This window comes from Saccostrea cucullata, unplaced genomic scaffold (assembly GCF_032062105.1).
Source record: "Saccostrea cucullata isolate Sc308-1 unplaced genomic scaffold, CSIRO_AGI_Scuc_v1 ctg415, whole genome shotgun sequence".
In the NCBI taxonomy this organism is placed as follows: domain Eukaryota; kingdom Metazoa; phylum Mollusca; class Bivalvia; order Ostreida; family Ostreidae; genus Saccostrea; species Saccostrea cuccullata.
In genome coordinates this window covers 238207-261836 of record NW_026926689.1, presented here as the reverse complement: position 1 = coordinate 261836, position 23630 = coordinate 238207, and the positions used below count along the sequence as shown (strand labels likewise).

At 34.7% G+C, this 23630-nt stretch overlaps 1 protein-coding gene across 2 annotated transcripts; it reads left to right on the top strand.

The window, feature by feature from the left end:
• On the top strand, nucleotides 1–23172 carry LOC134272428 (alpha-L-fucosidase-like). Of its 2 annotated transcripts, none has more exons than XM_062754667.1 (8): nucleotides 1–421; nucleotides 15593–15699; nucleotides 15873–16000; nucleotides 16855–16988; nucleotides 18064–18161; nucleotides 18276–18408; nucleotides 20800–20970; nucleotides 21113–23172. In XM_062754667.1, the coding sequence occupies exons 1-8, from the start codon at nucleotides 75–77 to the stop codon at nucleotides 21354–21356; spliced, it is 1362 nt and encodes a 453-aa protein (XP_062610651.1). In that variant the 5' UTR covers nucleotides 1–74; the 3' UTR covers nucleotides 21357–23172. The 2 variants fall into 2 exon arrangements, with proteins under 2 accessions (XP_062610651.1, XP_062610650.1); XM_062754666.1 differs by lacking the exon at nucleotides 1–421 and adding an exon at nucleotides 14300–14721.
• The last annotated feature ends 458 nt before the right edge of the window (nucleotides 23173–23630 follow it).

Sequence of the window (23630 nt, the reverse complement as noted above, 5' to 3'; positions counted from 1 at the left end):
AAAAATCGGGTTCGAAGTTCTAACAGTCATATGACAGCTGATGTTATTGTTTTTAGTTGAACTTAACTTGAACAATGTATTTCCATGCTGTCCTATTGTGTATCTTAAATCTCTCTTTAATGTGTATTTGTGTAAAGTATGAGCCTAACTGGGACTCTATCGACTCGCGTCCCTTACCAGCCTGGTATGATGATGCCAAAGTGGGCATGTTTATTAACTGGGGGGTGTACTCCGTTCCTAGTTTTCACGACGAATGGTTCTGGTACTGGTGGAAGGGACCCAAACCTAGCCCGGACGTTGTCAACTTAATGGAAAGATTCTATCCACCATCTTTCACATATGCAGACTTTGCAGCTGAGTTTAAAGCAGAATTTTACGATCCCTTAAAATGGACTAGCATCATTGAGAATTCTGGGGTTAAGTAAGTTAATTAGCACCAAATATTGTCAATAATTCTCATAACTTTGTGTAATTAAATGATTGTACATGTATGCCTATTTATTACTATTACTACAATATTGAATTCTTGAATGGCTAACAAAGAAAAAAATTAGACATGCATTTTGTAAATTCAGTCACTGTGGACTTTGATAAAAGTGTTAGAATATGTAACATAAAAATTAATTGTAAACATTTGTGTAATGGTGTTCAATGGGCCATTGCTAATTATTGTAATTGTGTTTGTGTTAAAAAATATTTGTATATAATTTAATTTTAGTTGCAACGTCTTTTAATTGGCTAGAAGATTTAATCCCTTTTGAATAACACAACTTGCCTACGTCACAGCTAGTGATTTATGTCAAAACGTATAGTTCCGCTGATGTTACTTTTAAAATATACTTAATTTGAAGCCTTTTTCTGGAGGAAAAATTGTCTTATTGTCTACACTGAAATTTACTCTTTTTTATAAACCACTTTGTGGTTTATAAAGGGTAAAGTGTCCCAAGTAATGTTATATCGTATAACATATAAGTAATTGAAATAAGCTTCATTCTTTAATTATTACAATCAGCATGATCAGGGACAGGGAGCTATTTAATTTCTATTATTTATTTCCCCGTTATGTATATATATGCATCTGTTAGCATTAACATGATCAATAAGTGAATGTATCTGTTGCTGTGATCACAGATTGTATCATCTTTATCTTATATTATAGGTATGTTGTGCTGAGTACAAAACACCACGAGGGGTTCACCATGTATCCTTCTAAATACTCCTTCAACTGGAACTCTGTAGATGTAGGGCCTAACAAAGACCTCATTAGTATGTTTTGTTATTATATCACATATTTACATTCATCATGCTCATAGCTTGATCAAAAGATATCTATATATGAAATTAATTAATTTCAGCCTTAAAAGCTGAAATGTAAAATGCTTCTCACCTTATCAGTACCAAGCAAAATAACAACAACTTTAAATATATTTCTAAATTCCAGTATTCATTTTGGCTTTTTTATGTTTTACACATATCAAAACAATTTTTTAAAACCAATTTTTTTTTAATTAGATTTCAAAATTAATAGTTCTGTAATAAATGTAAATGTATCTTCATACCTAATCTTTTCAGAATACATATTTGCATATCTAGCTGGTAGTGATGTTCATTTTGGAATTTATCATTCATTGTTCGAGTGGTTTAACCCTCTGTATCTTCAAGATAAGGCCAACAACTACACAACACAGAAGTTTGTCAGGGTAAGACATAACTACAACACAAAAGTTTGTCAATGTAAGGCACAACTACAACACAGAAGTTTGTCAGGGTAAGACATAACTACAACACAGAAGTTTGTCACTGTAAGGCATAACTAAAACACAGAAGTTTTTTAAAGTAAGATATAACTACAACACAAATAAAGTTTGTCATTGTAAAGCATAACCACAACACAACACAGAAGTTTGTCAAGGTAAGGCATAACTACAACACAGAAGTTTGTTAAAGTAAGACATAACTACACAACTACAACACAGAAGTTTGCCAGTACATGTATAAGGCATAACTACAACACAGAAGTTTGTCAAGGTAAGACATAACAACAACACAGAAGTTTGTCAAAGTAAGGCATAACTACAACACAGAAGTTTGTCAAGGTAAGACATAACTACAACACAGACGTTTGTCAAGGAAAGACATAACAACAACACAGAAGTTTGTCAAGGTAAGGCATAACCACAACACAGAAGTTTGTCAAAGTAAGGCACAACCACAACACAGAAGTTTGTCAGGGTAAGACTTAACTACAACACAGACGATTGTCAAGGTAAGACATAACCACAACACAGAAGTTTGTCAGGGTAAGACTTAACCACAACACAGAAGTTTGTCAAGGTAAGGCACAACTACAACACAGAAGTTTGTCAAGGTAAGACATAACAACAACACAGAAGTTTGTCAAGGTAAGACATAACAACAACACAGAAGTTTGTCAAGGTAAGGCATAACTACAACACAGAAGTTTGTCAAGGTAAGACATAACCACAACACAGAAGTGTGTCAGGGTAAGACTTAACCACAACACAGAAGTTTGTCAAGGTAAGGCACAACTACAACACAGAAGTTTGTCAAGGTAAGACATAACAACAACACAGAAGTTTGTCAAGGTAAGACATAACAACAACACAGAAGTTTGTCAAGGTAAGGCATAACTACAACACAGAAGTTTGTCAAGGTAAGACATAACAACAACACAGAAGTTTGTCAATGTAAGACATGACTACAAAACAGAAGTTTGTCAATGTAAGGCATAACTACAAAACAGAAGTTTGTCAATGTAAGGTTCCATAGACTAAAGGCAAACAAAGATATATGCATTATACCGTAAATTTCAAAATCTGTGAGTGTCCAGTACATTTACATGTGATACTAGTATTGTAAGCTGTCAGTCTTAGATACTGGGTAGCAAAACTTTTTCACAGATTTAACTGCAAATATCTTTACAAGGAACTGTGGATAAAACTGCATCATAGTGAGAGATTTTATTGTTTACAGGAAAAAGGGATGGCAGAATTGTATGAAATTGTTGAGATGTATCGTCCTGATGTCGTGTGGTCTGATGGGGACTGGGAAGCCACAAGTACCTACTGGAATGCCACTCATTTCTTGGCATGGCTGTACAATGAAAGGTTTTATACAAAATTACATTTCAGTAAAATTCGCCTTGATAATTGACATTATCTTAAATAAATAACTGTTATACAAAGATTTGGTAATAAGTGGGCTCTTCTGATTATTTTGCAGCCCTGTTAAGGACACGGTGGTGGTAAATGACAGATGGGGCCACGACTCTACCTGTAAACATGGCGGCTTCCTCACCTGTGAAGACAGGTTCAGACCAGGTTAATTCTGATACATCGGTTTTGTATAATGCTTTTCCTTTGGCTAATGCACTGATGTTTGAGGCAGTTAAAGTAGCACATGTATGAATGAGAGTGAAAGCTTTTGGTTATGATGTCATAATGGAACCAGAAAAAAAACCCAAGTTGAACACAATTGTTTTACAAGATTTGCATATGCTTTACCAGCAAATCTCAGTTTGTGAACATCAAATTGATTAAGGATCACAAGTAATAATTGAGGAGACAGTTTCTCTTTAAATTATAGCTTATATTTTAGTGGATTTAAATAGTATACACCCCGGTACATGTAAGACCCCCAGTCAACAGAGAGAGAGAGAGAGAGAGTGTGTGTGTGTGTGTGTGTCAAGAACATGAGCAACATACTGAATTTTTAAAAAAATGACACATTAAACTAAATTAACTTGATTTGTCAATGTTTTGTAGTGCCAAGTAAGTTTCAATAAATGTTGATAAAAAAAATAATTATCTTTTGTAGGGAAATTACAGAAAAGGAAGTGGGAAAATGCAATGACCCTGGACCGCATCTCCTGGGGATTCAGAGCAACATACTGAATTTTTAAAAAAATGACTTTACATTAAACTGAAATTAACTTGATTTGTCAATGTTTTGTAGTGCCAAAATCTTCTTCTCTGCTCCTGGGTATCAAATAAACTAACTAAGCACATAGTTTCAATAAATGTTGATAAAAAAAATAATTATCTTTTGTAGGGAAATTACAGAAAAGGAAGTGGGAAAATGCAATGACCCTGGACCGCATCTCCTGGGGATTCAGACGTAACGCAGATCTTGCAGATTTTCTTTCTGGAGGAGTTACCCCAGGGTCAGGTTTTTTGGTGTTAGGGCGGGAATTACTGATCAGCAAATAGTTATGATGAGCAAGAGTGCCTCTTCAAGATTTGTGAATTTTATGGCCACAGGGTCAGGTTATTTGGAGCACAATAAGGTACATATATTAATGTATATTACTGTTTTTAATTAGTAACACAGGTTATCTCACATAATCATATTTACCTATGTAAACATTGGAAGCAGTTCTTGATCTTGATTCTTCATGTGCTATAATTGTAATTTGCAGTAAGAAAAGCTTTTTATACCTAGCTTGTTCTCCTTTTAGCTATGGAGGAAATATTTTAATCAATGTTGGACCAACTCCATATGGCACATTTTCACCCATTTATGAGGAGCGATTCAGCCAGCTAGGGTCATGGTTGAAGGTTAATGGCGAGGGTATCTACTCAACTCAACCGTGGATTCACCAGAATGACACTGTTACCCCTAAAGTCTGGTATGTATGGCTTTTCATTTATTTGTGTTTGGTTGAAGGTTTATAGGTCAAATATATCACTGTTATCATTTCACTATCTATAAACAATTATTTTAAAGATACATAAATCATAAAAGAACCATAGCGATTTTATTTTTTGTGTTTTTGGAATGAAAGATAAGGTAGAAATTTTTCTTCTTATGTATGACTAAATGATCAGAAAAAAAAAGGTAGAAGAAAGAAACTCTTTATTTGGAGCAAAATCATTCAAGGAGGTTACTTCTTTTGCTCAAGTGAATTACTCTCATATCTCATTTAAACCTTTATTACAGGTACACTGCACCAAAAGCAGACAAGAAGGCAGCTTATGGGTTTTTCCTGGATTGGCCAGTAGATGATGAGCTTGTTCTTGGCTCAGTTAGTGGGGCTACTCTCTCTAATGTAGCCTTGGTTGGAAGTAAGAAGACTTTGACATGGGAAAACAGTGGTAGTGGGATCAAAGTAATGATTCCTCCACACAACATCAGAGAAATGCCCTGCCTGTGGGCCTGGGCCCTGAAGTTCACATTCCATTAACTCATGTGATACAGTATGTTTTAGTTTGCATGGAGAGTTGATTTGGGCAGCGGCAGATAGAAACTGTACTACTAAGAAATCCATTTAAAGTATGATGTCATTTCTGGCATGGTTTTTAATTAGATTATAAAAATCATTTAAATCATGAAGGGAATTGCTTCATTCAAAGGTTTGTTTTCAATGAATTTTGTGAGCAAATGTCATAGTTTCTTCTTCCATGGTACATGGGAGAGAAGTATCTAAGTTTTTGGAACTTGTGCCCAATCCATTTGACATGTTGTCAATAAAGTATGCTCAAAACAAACAAACAAAACATTTTACAAGCATTATGTACATGTACCATGCTTGTTTTGATTTGACATGTAATTGCTAAATTCTAAAGCTATATAATCATGTATTTCATGCTTGAAACACTCTCCATTTTAACTTCATAAATTTCTTTTGGTTAAAACCCATGTGTAAATTTTGCAAACTGTGAAAAAGATAACTCAATTCTGTATAAAGAAGAATTCATACCATTGTTTCATTCTTTAGTCTGGTGCTATAATACAAGAAATATTCACCATTTAAACAAATTTGATAAAAAAGGGACTTTTAGCTGTGTTTTTTGATTCACTGTCATGAATGTCTGCAGTCTTCAGTGTGTAATGTGATATGACTTTCATTTTATTGTGGTCAGCAAGTTAAATTATTACATTCTGGTCACTGGGTCATATAATGACATGTTGTGGTGATGTGATCATTTGGTTTAATTGTGACATGGGGTGTGGTCATTGTGTTATGTAATGACATGTGGTCATTGAGTTATACTGTGACATGTGGTGGTCATGGTGTTATACATGTATCATGACATGTGATCATTGGGTCATATATTGACATGCTGTGGTCATTGGGTTATTTTATGGCATGTTGTGGTCATTTGGTTACAACCAATTTCATATATCATGACTTTTGACAATTGTTTAAAGGTCATGACTTTTGATATTGTATGATCTACAAGTCATTTGATGACTTTTTAAGGTGCGCCATGTTATATTCATTTCTTTAATACTTATAATTAATCCATGGATACTGTGATAAGAGAGTAATTTTTCTACGAATAATTATATCCAGTACTGTACAGTGTAATTATAGCTTATAGTTATACATGTAATTTACTATTTTTTTATTTTGAACATTATTACCTTGTAATATCTGTATCAAGTAATGTTTTATACTCAGCTTTGTATACCTGTATTTGCATTAACTTGACATGTATGTATTATCTCTTTGTTTATTGTAACATTAATTGATGCTTTATGAAATCCTTAATGTATTTCCTGGTTATATTGATTTTATTAGTCCCCTACCGATGAAACCCGAGGGGACTATAGGTTTCCTGTGAGTCTCTCAGTCTGTCTGTCTGTCCATCTGTCTAGCTGTCTGTCAGTCTGTCCGCTTGGTTTTCCGCACTTTTTTTGAAACGCTTGCAGATATTGAGCTGATTTTTGGTATGCGAGTGTATCTTGATGGGTTACAGATCAAGATAGAATTTCATTCCGCTTCATTGGTTTTTGACAGAATTATGGCATTTTTAATTTTTCATAATTGGGATTACGATCAAGTTTGTTATGCACTAAATTAAAGTTCCGAATGAGCTTGTATCATAATTAGAAAAGGGGAACCTGGTAGGGGCCATGTATTGCTTATGCAATACTCTCAGAATTCTTGTTTGAATTATTTATCAAAACTTACATTTGCAGTACATTGTATAATCAAGAAGTATTAGTCAATAGTAAATGAAACATTAGCACTGGATTGCTCATTTTATGATAAATTTGGGTAACTTGACATCAAGGTGACAATATTGCTACTGTTTTCCATCAAGTGTGTGTTGAAATGAAGCAATTTCAACTTATCTAAGTTTGAGAATTCTGTGTATATTGCTGATTTTGTAGTCCAAACCTTCTGGGACTTGAGGAATGGGGCCAGCACTATGAAAATAAATGCAATATTGGAAAAAAAAATCATTAATTCCAGCAAGCAAAGTCTTACATAATTATTAATTACAATACTAACCCTGTACCAAGATTGTAAAATTCATGAACCCCTGGTTCCAAAGTATAGGCTCAAGGGTGAAGCTATGTTTGTCTTAAATTAAAAATTCAGTATAACATTGACAATCTTCTTTACACCAGGATACCTAGCCCGAAAACTATATAATAATACTATTCATGACCTAAATTAGCCATGGCCTTGCCAAGATTATGAAATTTATATCCCCAAGATCCAGGGTTCAGGTCTCAGGATGCATGGGGTGGGGCATTAAAATTGAAATCTTTACTTAAGGACATCTAGGGAACAAACTGTTTGCACAATTACAATGAACAGCTAGGCCAAGCCCTCAATAAAAATATATTAAGTCCTGTTTCTTGGTACCAAAATGCATTCCCACGTCTGGGTAAAGTTTTCAATTTTTTGTATTTCGGACTCAAGCTTCCTAAATATAGCTGGTGCGACTGAGTTGAGCATGCCTGAGAAACTCGTGATACTCAGGTGACTCATGAAGCCTCTTAACAAGTTTACAATTTTATTTAACAATTATGTATTTGCTCTTGTTATTTTAAATCTAGTTAGGTACACGCTTGTATTTTTTTTCTTGTTTATAAGTATAGTATTATTTAATAAATTAAGCATGCAAAGTGTTTGTATCCTTTTTTATTCCAAATTAAATTATGTATGGTTTGGGTCGTTGATGTCAGCCTGGATAGCTCAGTCGATAGAGCAACTGACTGGTGATTCAGTGGTTCCTGGGATTGATTCCCGGTCCAGCCATACATTTTCTCCTTTCTTAATTACAATTGTATATTATGTAGGCTGTATAGTTGTAAATGGTGTTGGCATGCAACAGTGACATATTCATAAGTTGTGTCTGATAATAAATTTATAATACTTAATAAATAAACATGAGGCCCATGGGCCACATTGCTTACCTGAGTAACTTTGGCAATGCTGTTCTTTACCAGATCCCCCTCCCCTTGTAATACCTATTGTGACCCCACAATACCACCAGGGGTCATGATTTGAACAATTTAGAATCTACTCTACCCAAGGATGCTTTCACATAGGTTTCAGCTTTTCTGGCCCAGTGGTTCTTGAGAAGAAGATTTTTAAAGATTTTTCCTATATATTTCTATGTAAAACTTGGATTCCCTATTGTTGCCTCGCTCCCCCCCTCCCCCATGCACCCTGGGGGGGGGGGTGTCATGATTTTAAAAAAAATTGATATCTACACTATCCCTGGATGCTTCCACATAAATCTCAGCTTTTCTGGCCCAGTAGTTCTTGAGAAGATGATTTTTAAAGATTTTTCCTATACGTTTCAATGTAAAACTTGGATTCTATATTAAGGCTTTGCTCTATCCCTGGGGATCATGATTTGAACAATTTAGAATCTGTACTACCCCAGGATGCTTCCACATAAGTTTCAGCTTTTCTGGTCCAGTGGTTCTTGAGAAGAAGATTTTTTAATGACCCCATTCTGTCTTTGTCTTTTCTTGATTATCTCCCCATGAAAGGGAACTTGGCCCTTCCTTTAAACAATTTAAACTCCCCTTCACCCAATAATGTTTTGAACCAAGGTTGGTTAAAATTGGCCCAGTTGCTCTAAAGAAGAAGTTGAAAATGTGAACAGTTTACAGACGGATGGACGGACAACAGGTGAACAGAAAAGCTCTCTGGAGCTTTCAGCTCAGGTGAGCTAAAAAGCATATAAATATTTGTTGATTTATAAAATTCTTTCATTAAGTTTTTAGATGACTTGCTCTACATTTTGTGTAATATGTTCCGTCTTGCATTAGGACAATTCTCAGGTAATCTTGGACTTTCAGTGAGGCGTGACATTATGCTACATAATTAGCATCTGAAATTTACACAGCTTTCATTCACTGTTGAAATAAACATAAAATAGAAATTCAGGCAAATGCCAATTAGTGTATCGAATAACCAATGAAATTGTCTTGTCTGTCAAAGAGGTGGAGCGTCATTCGTCGTTGTCAATGTTGTCAACAAAAATTTAAAGTTCCTGATGTCAATAATTTCTTAACCAATGAGAATCTATTCGCCATTTCACAGTCGATAAACTAGGTTTATCGGTTGGAAACTATAGTTTACGGACTGTAAACAATAGTTAACAACGTTAATCTATGTTTTACATCCGTAAACCATAGTTAACGCGATAATCTATGTTTCACAACCGTAAACTATACTTAACACTGAAAACAATCATTTGCGATTGCAAAACATAGATTATCTGATGAATACAGTTTCACGATTTGTAAACTATAGTTTACAAACCGTTAACTATAGTTAACGATCTGATAAATATAGTTTCACGATTTGTGAAACTATGATTAACAACTCTTAATTATAGTTTACGATTGTAAACTATAGTTTACAAACGTGAATCTATGTTTATCAACAAAATCTATTGTTAACGCTTATTACAGACAGATAAACTTAGATTATCATTCGTAAACTATAGTTAACAACCGTTAAATATAGTTTAAATATAGTTTTACAGATGAAAACTATACTTAACGAATCGTTAACTATAGTTTACGGTTTGTAAACTATAGTTTACAGTCGATAAACCTAGTTTATCAAATATGAAACTAGGTTTATCTCATTTTTGTGAATTTGGCGTGCCATACACGTAGCATCGATTTTGAAAGTGGGGGCCAGCCACAGAAATTTTTTTTTCCTTACCTGAAAAAGTTGACAAGCAAAAAAAAAAAAAAAAAAGGAAAATTGCCCAAAGTCGAAAATCCTATTTCGTGGGAGGGGGGGAGGGGGGGGGGGGGGTAGAGGCAAAATTATTTCACTACCAATTCCTTTCAATATCCAGTTTTTAAACTTACAATACTATATTTCCTTCATAATACTTTACTTTAGTATAAAGTAGGGGGGGGGGAACCAGCCTTTCAATGAACATTTTCAATAGTAAAAGTATTGTTGGCAAAAAAAGTGGGGGGGGGGCAGCCCCCCCCCCCCCTGGCCCCCCTGTTGCTACGTCCCTGATAGGTGAAGGCTCCGTTATTTTACAGTTTCAAAGGAGTAGGAATATGGTGTATATATATATGTATATATACCCTAAGCCTCCTATCAGAATTATGCCGGAAGGTTCAGGGATTGGACTAACCTTTAAAGATCTTTTTTTCTAATTAATTGAACTCCAGCAGACAAGCTACTGTGGAATCGATCATCATTGTGTGCGGGGGGGGGGGGGGGGGGCAATGTTTGTGGATTTCGTGGGTCACCTTTACTTACGAATTTACATGCCCACAAACGTTTTTTTTCTATAAACATATTCATGAATCTACCGTGTTAACGAAAAACCCAAGAGATTACATCCCCATGAACAAGAAATATATGTTGCTTGTCCACGAACATGTATAACTCCCACGAATCAGATGATTCCATACACACGGAAGTACATACAATATTTATCAGTTACAAATCTCTCCAATACGGAAGCGTATTAGTGCCACGCAATATTTTTTTTAAAGTTGGAAATTCCAACTTTAATCTTGGCTTTTCCAACTTTAAAGTTGGTAATTCCAACTTTAAAGTTGGAAATTCCAACTTTAATCTTGGCTTTTCCAACTTTAAAGTTGGAAATTCCAACTTTAATCTTGGCTTTTCCAACTTTAAAGTTGGTAATTCCAACTTTAATCTTGGCTTTTCCAACTTTAAAGTTGGTAATTCCAACTTTAAAGTTGGAAATTCCAACTTTAATCTTGGCTTTTCCAACTTTAAAGTTGGTAATTCCAACTTTAAAGTTGGAAATTCCAACTTTAATCTTGGCTTTTCCAACTTTAAAGTTGGTAATTCCAACTTTAATTTTGGCTTTTCCAACTTAAAAGTTGGTAATTCCAACTTTAAAGTTGGAAAATCCAACTTTAATCTTGGCTTTTCCAACTTTAATCTTGGCTTTTCCAACTTTAAAGTTGGTAATTCCAACTTTAATCTTGGCTTTTCCAAACTTTTATTCGAGCTCTTCTACCCGCTTTTCTTAGTTGTTAATTAAACTTAATTAAAGTGAAAATAACACACTGAAATAGATTTGTTAGCAATTTATCATTGCAATCTAGGGGTAGGGGTCGAAATAGAAAGGGGGGTTAGAATAGCGGACGGGATTATGGGGTGTTATAATATGGTACTTTTATAATATAAAATAAATACTAGCATATTAAAATGAAATGTTGACTTCTTTTTATCTGTGTTTGTTTTATTTTTTTTATCTTGTCCTTGCTTATGACCTTACATACAACTTCAAACTTTTACTTAGAAATCCTTATATTCCTTTAAGCTTCTTGTGTAATTCTATTGAGAATAGCTTCATATAAATTATGTACACAGTATTCCGTACATGACAGGATTTCAACTTAACCAATTACAGATATAAGCCATTTATTATGTATGAAAAAATGAGACAGCAATTAAATACTCAATGTAATCAAATTTTATTTAATCAAATGAAACATTTCTGGTAAATATACAACATAACTAAATGTATCAATTCCGTACTGGCGCGGATCCATGATTTTTTTTTTTTTTTTTTTTTTTTTTTTTTTGTTGACAAACAAAATTGATAAGTAAATAAATAATAAAATCCTTTCTTAAACGTTAAAAGTCAAAGTTGGAAAAGCCAAGATTAAAGTTGGAATTACCAACTTTAAAGTTGGAAAAGCCAACTTTAAAGTTGGAATTTCCAACTTTAAAGTTGGAAAAGCCAAGATTAAAGTTGGAATTACCAACTTTAAAGTTGGAAAAGCCAAGATTAAAGTTAGAATTACCAACTTTAAAGTTAGAATTATCAACTTTAAAGTTGGAATTATCAACTTTAAAGTTGGAATTACCAACTTTAAAGTTGGAATTACCAACTTTAAAGTTGGAAAAGCCAAGATTAAAGTTGGAATTACCAACTTTAAAGTTGGAAAAGCCAAGATTAAAGTTGGAATTACCAACTTTAAAGTTGGAAAAGCCAAGATTAAAGTTGGAATTTCCAACTTTAAAGTTGGAATTACCAACTTTAAAGTTGGAATTACCAACTTTAAAGTTGGAAAAGCCAAGATTAAAGTTGGAATTTCCAACTTTAAAGTTGGAATTACCAACTTTAAAGTTGGAAAAGCCAAGATTAAAGTTGGAATTTCCAACTTTAAAAAAAATATTGCGTGGCACTAATACGCTTCCGTACTCCAAAGTAAACTCTTCAAAAAAAAAAAAAAGAAACGCATAGTAGGACCAATGCCCCGAAAAATATGACAGTTTTGCCATATCTTTTATTTTTAGATGGACATGATGTATGCGAGTGAAATGCGTGATTTGTTTTGCAAAATTTCCCCCAAAGTTGTTGAATTCTGATGCAATTCCTTCAGGTACAAAGGGGCTATCAAAAGCGGGGGTTCTCGATATTTTGAATCTGGTTATATCTGAAAATTGACGCTGTCTGAAAATGCTGCAAGAGGTTTTAATATTTCGCACAGCACCATATCTATTAAACCTAAAAACGCAAGCCATTAACATCGAACACCCAATGTTCGCAAAAATACGGTAGACTACGCACAGCATCACTTCAGAGGATTACGTAAATTGCATGAATGTAACGCAATGACGTCATCTAAAGCATTAGCCATCCCCGAACTGCACAGATTTTCTAACAAGACCGTTTTCAGTTGACTACGAATTATTGCAAGAGGATTATCCATGCCCTTGTACCGACCCCACAACACCCCAAATAGCGACTTCAAAGATCTCAGATCAATAGAGTATGACCACAGCATCACCACTGAACATTTTGGTTTAGCTATTAGTCCAGAATGTTTATCTGAAGCCTCTTATAAGTTTAAGAGTGCTAATGCTTTGTGATGAATGTTAGACAGATAACTGCCTCCAGGACGTTAAAGAAGTTGGTGGGTGGTAGTGTAATGATATGGAAATGGGTATTATAAAGTAAGATTGATTTGGCTCGAATTCAATAGACTTTGTTGGAAAAAGGTACTCTAACCATGTTCTACCTACACATGCCTATTCAATTTAGCAGTATCCTAGGGCCGTATTGCAATCTCACAATACACAACCACATACAGCTCGTTTGACACCCCCATTCTTACAAAGCAACAGCAACCTGTTTCTGCCACAGTCATCTAAATCGCTAAGATTTAAACCAATTAAATTAAGCAGCACTGGACAAAATGGATTGACATGATTTGCCAAAGGCAATCGCATCCCCAGGCTCTGCAACAGCTGACGAAAGCTCTACATTTGGAGTGGAGGAGTATTCCTTTTCAGTTTTTATTACACACATTTGCTTCCATTAGATGCTGTTTGTGGCTTTCATTTGTGTCTGCGGCCGGGGGGCATACCAGATTTTGATCTTTAATGACCTTAAACTGACTATGATTTTAAAATTCTTGAGTAATTATGACATTTAGATGGTATACCTGTTGCTTACCATATCTCTGTTTTATCAAAATGCATCATTTTACTAAATAATCTTTATGTTCAATGTGTCACGAAAATTCTACTATGCGTTTCATTTTTTGAAGAGTATAATTGAAATTTAAACTGAATACAATGAACAGGAATTATTTAACTTGTTGCAGAGAGTTTGTCTAGACATTTTAGGATACGAATGTATGCACAAAAAACTACTTAAAAATTTGTAAATGACTAACAAGTAAAACAAACTCTCTCTTTCTCTCTCTCTGCAAGTTTTTTCCTGAACAAATTAAAAAAACTTACAGTTATGTAAATTGGCTATTTCTACTAGTACGAGTCGTAATTAGAGTAAAAATAATGCCTAAAGAAAGCAAAGTCTCCGTAATATTATCAGCACAAGACTGTTGGTTAACATAGCTGAATGAGTTACAAAAGTCATTTGCAACCATTCATAAAAACTGGTCAAAGAATACCTATTTATGATCTGTTTTTTTTTCTTTATGTTTTGCCGTTTAAAGTTGCGTTTGTCCAAAACTCATTTGTAGAGTCAATATTAATCGTTTGGTGCATTTTTTTTTTTTACCAATGCTCGGAACGGAATATGACCTAATTAGATCGGGCTCGAAGATCAGAGGGTCATGTGAAAAACTACTGCCTATTTTCAGTTTTTGTGCAAAATTACAGACAATGCATTCCGTTGTATATATATTTTGTATTTTCGTTTTATCATTGTCTGTTTCATTTTGTATCAAATATGATCCTAACTGGGCCTCCATCGACTCGCGTCCCTTACCAGATTGGTATGATGATGCTAAAATAGGGATGTTTATTAACTGGGGGGTGTACTCTGTTCCTAGCTACAGGAATGAGTGGTTCTGGTACAACTGGAAGGGTCCCAAACCAGACCCTGATACTGTCAGCTTCATGGAGAAAAATTACCCACCAACCTTTACCTATGCTGATTTTGCAGAACAGTTTAAGGCTGAATTTTATGATCCTTTGAAATGGGTCAATATCATTGAAAATTCTGGAGTGAAGTAAGTTACATAATTATATGATATATTATTGATTAGAAGTATGTTCATGGTGCGACTGGTAGGGCGAGTGCAGATGCTTATATTGTTTTAATTTGATCATGTTCATCAAACTGTATGAGATATTTGGTGCGTCTAGACTCTAGCTTATGACATCATATGATGTTGTATATATAAGTTGCTAACCAAAAGGAAGCCTTAACAGTGCTGAAAGTAAATGAAGAACATTTTGTTTACTATTTATCTTCAACATATATCCATTAAATCAAGACAAGTTAACTTTTTGTTGAGTTTTTGCTGTTATTCACGTGAGGACGTAGCTTTAACAAGTGATGCATTGTGGGTCCAGAGGAACTGCGGAAAAAAAATTCTTTTGGATCAATGTGCAAAGTCCGAATTTTCTCTTTACCCAGGTGTTGCTTTAAGACTCGCAGTGACAAGGAGCACTTTTCGGCACTTGCTGCGCTTGCTAATATATAATGATTAGGAAATAATGTGTTTTAGTTTTAAAATTTTAACGTACTGTACATAACTTATTTTTCAACAATTTATTAAAAAATGCCTTATATTGTGTAAAAGGCCAATTCTTGTTACGTGTGTAATGGAAGAGGAGAAAAATGCAGCGGACCAGACTGGGATTTGAACCCTGGCCCCCTGAATCTCAGGTCAGGAGATCAACCAATTGCTATCTGGCCACTGGTGATCAAACCTAGCTTACCGTAAAAACTTGGAAGCTTTTATTTGATTCTGTAGATAATTTGCTGTATGCTTTTGCTGGGTTCTTCCGTCATGAATGACAATGTGGCTTTATTATCTAAGAATTTTTTTTTTGCCAATAGAGTAGGTTAGTTTTGAGTTTTATTTTTTAACCTAGGTATGTTGTACTGAGTACAAAACACCACGAGGGGTTCACCATGTATCCTTCTAAATACTCTTTCAACTGGAACTCTGTAGATGTAGGGCCTAACAAAGACCTCATCAGTATGTATATTCATAAATAAAATCTTTGAACTATACTTTAATCATTATACTAGCTATCATGTCTCTCAAACTGTATATTTTTCTTTATTTAAAAAGAGGTATATTGGGAGGAGATGGTGAAATGTAATGACTATGAAGTGCCATCTAACTGAACTTGATTTTCATTTTTTCAGAATACATATTTGCCTACCTAGCTGGCAGTGGTGTTCATTTTGGAATTTATCACTCATTGTTTGAGTGGTTTAACCCTCTGTATCTCCAGGATAAGGCCAACAACTACACAACACAGAAGTTTGTCAAGGTAAGGCATAACTACTACACAGAAGTTTGTCAAGGTAAGACATAACAACAACACAGAAGTTTGTCAGGGTAAGGCATAACAACAACACAGAAGTTTGTCAAGATAAGGCATAACTACAACACAGAAGTTTGTCAGTAACAACAACACAGAAGTTTGTCAGGGTAAGGCATAACTACAACACAGAAGTTTGTCAGTAACTACAACACAGAAGTTTGTCAAGGTAAGACATAACTACAACAAAGAAGTGTGTCAAGGTAAGACATAACAACAACACAGAAGTTTGTCAAGATAAGGCATAACTACAACACAGAAGTTTGTAAGGGTAAGACATAACTACAACAAAGGAGTGTGTCAAGGTAAGACATAACTACAACAAAGAAGTTTGTAAGGGTAAGACATAACAACAACAAAGGAGTTTGTCAAGGTAAGACATAACAATAACACAGAAGTTTGTCAAGATAAGGCATAACTACAACACAGAAGTTTGTCAGGGTAAGGCATAACTACAACACAGAAGTTTGTCAGGAAAAGGCATAACTACAACACAGAAGTTTGTAAGGGTAAGGCATAACTACAACAAAGGAGTGTGTCAAGGTAAGACATAACTACGACAAAGAAGTGTGTCAAGGTAAGACATAACTACAACACAGAAGTTTGTCAAGATAAGGCATAACTACAACACAGAAGTTTGTCATGGTAAGCCATCACATCAACAACACTGTGTAATGATTAATGAATGAATTTAATTTTAATATTCTTTGTTTAAAAGAGTGTACTAAACAAGAGATAACATTGTTGTGATCAAAATTTAGATAATTAACAAATAATAATGGCAATTTTCTTATCATATTCAGGAGAAAGGTATGGCTGAGTTGTACGAGATAGTAGAGATGTATCGCCCTGATGTTGTCTGGTCAGATGGAGACTGGGAGGCACTAAGCTCTTACTGGAATGCCACACAGTTTCTGGCCTGGCTGTACAATGAAAGGTAAACATATCCACACCATAGAATGCTACACAATTTCTGGCCTGGCTGTACAGTGAAAGGTAAAAATATCCACACCATAGAATGCCACACAGTTTCTGGCCTGGCTGTACAATGAAAGGTAAACACATCCACACCATAGAATGCCACACAGTTTCTGGCCTGGCTGTACAATGAAAGGTAAACATATCCACACCATAGAATGCTACACAATTTCTGGCCTGGCTGTACAGTGAAAGGTGAACATATCCACACCACAGAACGCCACACAGTTTCTGGCTGTACAGTGAAAGGTAAACATATCCACACCATAGAATGCCACACAGTTTCTGGCTGTACAATGAAAGGTAAACACATCCACACTATATAATGCTTCACAGTTTCTGGCTGTACAGTGTAAGGTAAACACATCCACACCATAGAATGCTTCACAGTTTCTGGCCTGGCTGTACAGTGTAAGGTAAACACATCCACACCATAGAATGCTCCACAGTTTCTGGCCTGGCTGTACAGTTTAAGGTAAACACATCAACACCATAGAATGCTTCCAGTTTCTGGCCTGGCTGTACAGTTTAAGGTAAACACATCCACACTGTAGAATGCTACACAGTTTCTGGCCTGGCTGTACAATGAAAGGTAAACACATCCACACTATAGAATGCTTCACAGTTTCTGGCTGTACAATGAAAGGTAAACACATCCACACCATAGAATGCTTCACAGTTTCTGGCCTGGCTGTAAGGTAAACACATCCACACTATAGAATGCTACACAGTTTCTGGCCTGGCTGTACAATGAAAGGTAAACACATCCACACCATAGAATGCTACACAGTTTCTGGCCTGGCTGTACAATGAGAGGTAAACACATCCACACCATAGAATGCTAAAGAGTGCCTGGCCTGGCCATGCAATGATAGCATATCCACACCTTACAAGGTTGTTTGGTACTCAGACCATCATTCAGGCCTTACCCTTGGTCCTCTTCTTTTTCTACTACGTTATATTTGAAACAGTTGATGATGCCTGATTTGACTAGCAGATTATAGAAATATTAAAGTGTAAAACTTTCTTTTCAGCCCTGTCAAGGATACAGTGGTTGTTAATGATCGCTGGGGCTCTGACTCCAGATGTAAACATGGAGGCTTTCTCTCCTGTGATGACCGCTTCAACCCAGGTAATTTAGCTGAAACTTGTGATTATTTTATTTAGTATTGTAATATTCTTATGTTAAAATTGTCAGTTAAAATTGTATTACCGTAGTATAATACAAGGGAAATAATTTATGTAGGAAAATTACAAAAAAGAAAATGGGAAAATTGCATGACCTTGGACCGTTACTCCTGGGGGTTCAGAAGAGACGCCAAATTAGCTGATTATCTCTCCATGGAGGAACTACTTGAACTTGTGCTTAATACCATTAGGTAAGAATATTTCAATATTAAACACTCAATATCAGAGGTAACAACAGAGCTATGTCACCCACAAAATATCATCAGAAAGGAAAAGTTATACATACTTAGTATATAATATTTTATTAACTTCCTTAAATATGTATAGAATATTCATTACTTTGAAAATAACCAAAGGGAAAATTTTGTATTGATTAAATGACAGTATTATTAGCTCACCTGAGCCGAAGTGAGCTTTTCTGATCAAAGAATGGGTGGACTTAACTGGTCAGAAAAAATGCTGTAAATTTAAGTTCCATAAAATGTTAATTTTTTTCCATCATATAAACCCCTGATATCATAACTGTGTATTTATGGTACGGATGTGAATTTAAAATGCTCTTTTCGAGGTAAACTAAATAAATATCGAAGGCATGGTACCTGAAGATTTCTTGAATATCAATAGATAATCAGGGTCACGCATTTTTCATCGTCTGAATACATAGTCAGTGCATGTTTATCGGCTGTTCTTACGAAAACTGTAGTTGTATATTGAGCAAAATAATGTCATATTAAAAGGAGAAGAGCCGACAAACGTGCGCTTACACTTAATTTAACAAAAAACATGTTCAAAACAAACTTCTCGCTTCCATTGTTAGGACTTCGATTGACCCGTTAAATATTACAATCCATCACGTGATGTCCACCTGCGAGTGTACTCGTGGAAACAGTTACATTGTATTCTTCAACCTGACCTCAATGTATCACTATGTTTGGTTGCCGTTTTCAGAATTAAGCACATTAAATGTTGTTTTAATTTTGTGTGTCCTCACATTTAAAAAAAAAATCATTATGACATAGCTGTAATATGCCAAACACGTATTCGAATTTCTAGAGAAATTGAAAGAGAGAAATGTCAACAATGACACCGATCGATAGCCCCGCCTCCTATTAATATTGATAGCGTGCCCTAAAAACCACTCCGGGTACACGTTTAATTCCGGAAGACAGCACTAATGTATCGTTGCTTCAATTTTGATTCATGGCAACAAGGCATTGCTTTTGTACACATGTTCTAGCTTAAATAATCATGTATACGTTGTTTTTTCTATTGCTTGTAATATATGTTGGATTCACTTTATTTTCACCTTGGTAGAGGAGTCGCAAAAAGATCCAAATTAGGGCGTTAAGTCCACCCATTCTTTGTCCGTTGTCTGTCATTGTTGTTGTCGTTATAAACTTTTCACATTTTCATCTTCTTCTTAAGAACCACTGAGCCAATTTCAACCAAGCTTGCCACAAAGTGTCCTTAGGTAAAGGGGATTCAAGTTTGTTCAATTGAAGGGCCACGCCCTCTTCCTAATGGTTATAATTATGAATAAGTGAAAAAAAATAAGTGAATAAGTGAATAAGTGAGAACCACTGGGACAGAAAAGATGAAACTCATGTGGAAGCATCCCCAGGTAGTGTAGGGTAGGGCTGGGTTAGAATAAACGATCAAAGTTTTTTTATAGGAATCTATAGGAAAAATCCTCTTCTATAGAATGGAAAGGCCTGAGTTTAGTTATATTGATATGGATGCATCATTAGGTGGTGTAGATTCACATTTGTTCAAATCATGATTCCAGGGGTAGGGAGGGGCCACAATGGAGATGAAATTTTTACAAAGGAATATATAGGAAAAAAATCTATTTAAGAACAGTAAAGCCATTGTTATTGATATGGAAATATTCTCAAATAGTTTAAAATTCAAGACCTACTTTTCAATACTTAACTGATTTGTGCCCTTTTCTAGCCAATATGCTCAGGTGAGCGATGTGGCCCATGGGCCTCTTGTTCACCCATACAATGACTTTTGCCTTACTGTTTAGCATTCCCTTATAAATATGCTTCCTTATATCTGTTCTTTCAAAAAGGAATGAAAGTCACTTTGCTCTACATGTAAATGTCAATTGTTCACTTAAACTAAAAGCATCTTTTACTGTATAGGGAAAATCTTCAGAATTTTCTTTTTCAAGAACTAATGTGACATGATTTTACATACTAGTATTTTATATGCAAGTATCTTGAAGTAGTGCAGACTTTCAGTTTGTTTAAATTATGGCTCAAGGAAGATGGGGCAGGGTCCTATTATGGAGTTAAAATTTTGATGAATTGGAGGGAAAATATCTTACATGAACAGCAGAAATTGAACCCAGTGGATCTCTCACTATGCTATTAATGTTTATGTTAACATCCCATAATAATATATGATCAGGAGAAACATCTTAAAAGGACAGACTTCATCTAGCCAAAAAAAACCTACCTGTACTTTATCATGTCATAATGTTTAAAAATATGACGTTTACTGATGATTGAAAAATACTGTCAATGGGAAAGGGTTATGTTTGCACATAGCTTAATAAGTGATTTATTTTGTTACAGCTATGGAGGAAATATTTTAATCAATGTTGGACCAACTCCATATGGCACATTTTCACCCATTTATGAGGAGCGATTCAGCCAGCTAGGGTCATGGTTGAAGGTTAATGGCGAGGGTATTTATGCTAGCCAGGCCTGGATACACCAGAATGACACCATTACCCCAAAAGTCTGGTAAAATACATGCTGCTTCTTGTTTTTCTTCTTCTTTACATTGACTATAATGAAAAATCAAACCAATTTGGTATTCAAGTCTAACATTACATCTTTTGCTCATGTGCATTACTCTCATTTCTCATTTAAACTTCTATTACAGGTACACTGCACCAAAAGCAGATAAGAAGGCAGCTTATGGTTTTTTCATGAATTGGCCAGTAGATAATGAGCTTATCCTAGGCTCAGTAAGTGGGGCTACTCTCTCCAATGTAGCTTTGGTTGGAAGTAACAAGACTTTGACTTGGGAAAACAGTGGCTCTGGTATCAAGATAACCATACCACCCCACAATGTTCTGGAAATGCCTTGTCTATGGGCCTGGTCTCTGAAGTTCTCATTTAAATAATTATTCATTATGTATAACTTCTTGATCACTACTACATTCCTGTATTTGTAATCAGTAATTTCATTAGGTGTCCATTTGCAACAGATTTCAACATTCAATTAAAATTTCGGGAAAGGTAATCACTGAAAGATCCAATAGGTTAAATTCGTCTTTAAAATATAAAATATAATTACAATCCATTGCCACTTATAAATACCTCTTTAAGGTAGGATTCTTCTCATATTTCTTGTATTTAAAAATTAATGAAATTTTCACAGAATCAAGAAGATAATATTACTAAGTGATGGTATCAGTGAAATTAATTTTGACCGTATCATATTAGAGACAAGGTCAGGTCAAGGTCAATAAACTTACATTTGAAAAGTTCTTCATGTCTTTGATTGGTAAAAATTATAACTAAATTTATTGTTCTATAACAAAAATTAAGATGCAGAAAAGAAGATATTTCCATACGCCACCATTTCGCCAAAAATATAGTCCCTGCTAGTTTTCAAACACGGTTTACCATTTCTATTCAAAGTTGTACAGTTGTGACGAGGAAAGAAAAATATGGTCTTTTAAATCTCTTGCACCTAAATCTATAAGACATATAAGCAAATGTACTTTGAATATTTCATCTATTCAGAAACCAGAGAAGAATCCTACTTATAAGCAGAATTTTTAGCGAGGATATAATTTTGGCATTATTAGAGAGGGTGCTGAGATTGCTAAAATTGCATATCCCTAAAAAATTAAATTAATTGCGATTTATTTGTAGTGTGTTCTTAAGGGAGCATTTTAGAATTGCTAAAAATACATCTCACTAAAAAATGAAATACCTGTTTTTTTTTTTAGGACAGATGCTTAATTTGCTTCTCTCTAAAATTTCCAATTATACGGTATATTGATATAGTACATGTATACTAGTATGTAAACACTGTAATCTTTTTTTGCCTGTTTTGTGACAAAAATCATGACAATACTGTACTTCTTATTAATCACAAAATCTGTGCCATAAATTGTAGTTTACCCTTCACAGAAACTGTACAAAATTCTGTACTACATGTACATGTATTTAGAAGAAAGGGTTCAACATGATACTCGTATACTTTAGCACATTAGTAGACATTGGATCCGTATTCTATTTATTGGTTTTGAATAAATTCAAGTCCAAGTGGTACTTTCCCCATGTTTCAAGTTCAAATCTGTGCAGGTTCATCACATCAGAGTCTTTTGATAATAATTCTTTATATTTGAACTTTTCTTATATTAATCTGAGAAAAAAACAACAACATTGAAATAATATCTAGAATGAATGAGTATTACCTTCCATAAATAAAAAATTTTCTTTACAACAGAATTCCGTTCAAACATGTTTTTGTGTAATGTTTTAAAAAAAATATAATAAGTGTGACAGAGAAGCTCTGAGAATCATGTCAGACTAGTGATAAAAATGTTTTGATGCTTGAGTCTTCATCCACTTTTTGGCTCATTTGAGACAAAGTTTAGATGAGTTTCCCTCATGATGCAACTGATACTCAATAATGATGCCCATTTTCACAATTGATATGTAGATTTTTCATAAAATTTGCTTTTCAGATCATCAAGTCTGTACTTAAAGAGGTTATTTGATGAATACATGACTTTGTATATTGTCTTTTTTCAAAAGAAATGTTTGATTGAAAATACTGTGATAAGTAATTTTTTTGTGTTATGTATATGTACATTGCTGTGTATTCCGTTTTTTATTTATTCTAAATAATGTTGTAACCTACATGTAAGATGCTATTTTTGAAGTTTCACAGATAATAATTAAAACACATATAGCAATGATTTATTGCACTATTCTTTGTCTTCATTCCTCTGTAAAAGTGGTACACTGTAATTGTAATTTAGGTGCAATAATGCTGTCAGTTTTGATTTAGACAGAAGCAATTAAAGTTCCCTTTGAACGATAAAAGGACCCATAAAGGCAATGATGATATTCTTGGATGTGCTCATTTACAAGACTGGCTTATTATACAGTGTGCCATCATTAAAATAGTCCCTCTCTCTTTTTAGGTCACCTGAGTAAACTCAGGTGACCTATTGCTATCTGTTTTCGTCCGTTGTCGTGCGGTGTGCGTCGTGCGTCGTCCGTTAACATTTGAACATTTTCAGCTTCTTCTCTGCAACCACTGAACCAATTTCAACCAAATTTGGCACAAAGCATCTATGGGTAAAGGGGAACAAAAGTTGTGAATTTCATGGTCCCTGCCCCCCTGGGGCCTGAGGGGTGGGGCAAAAACCACTAAA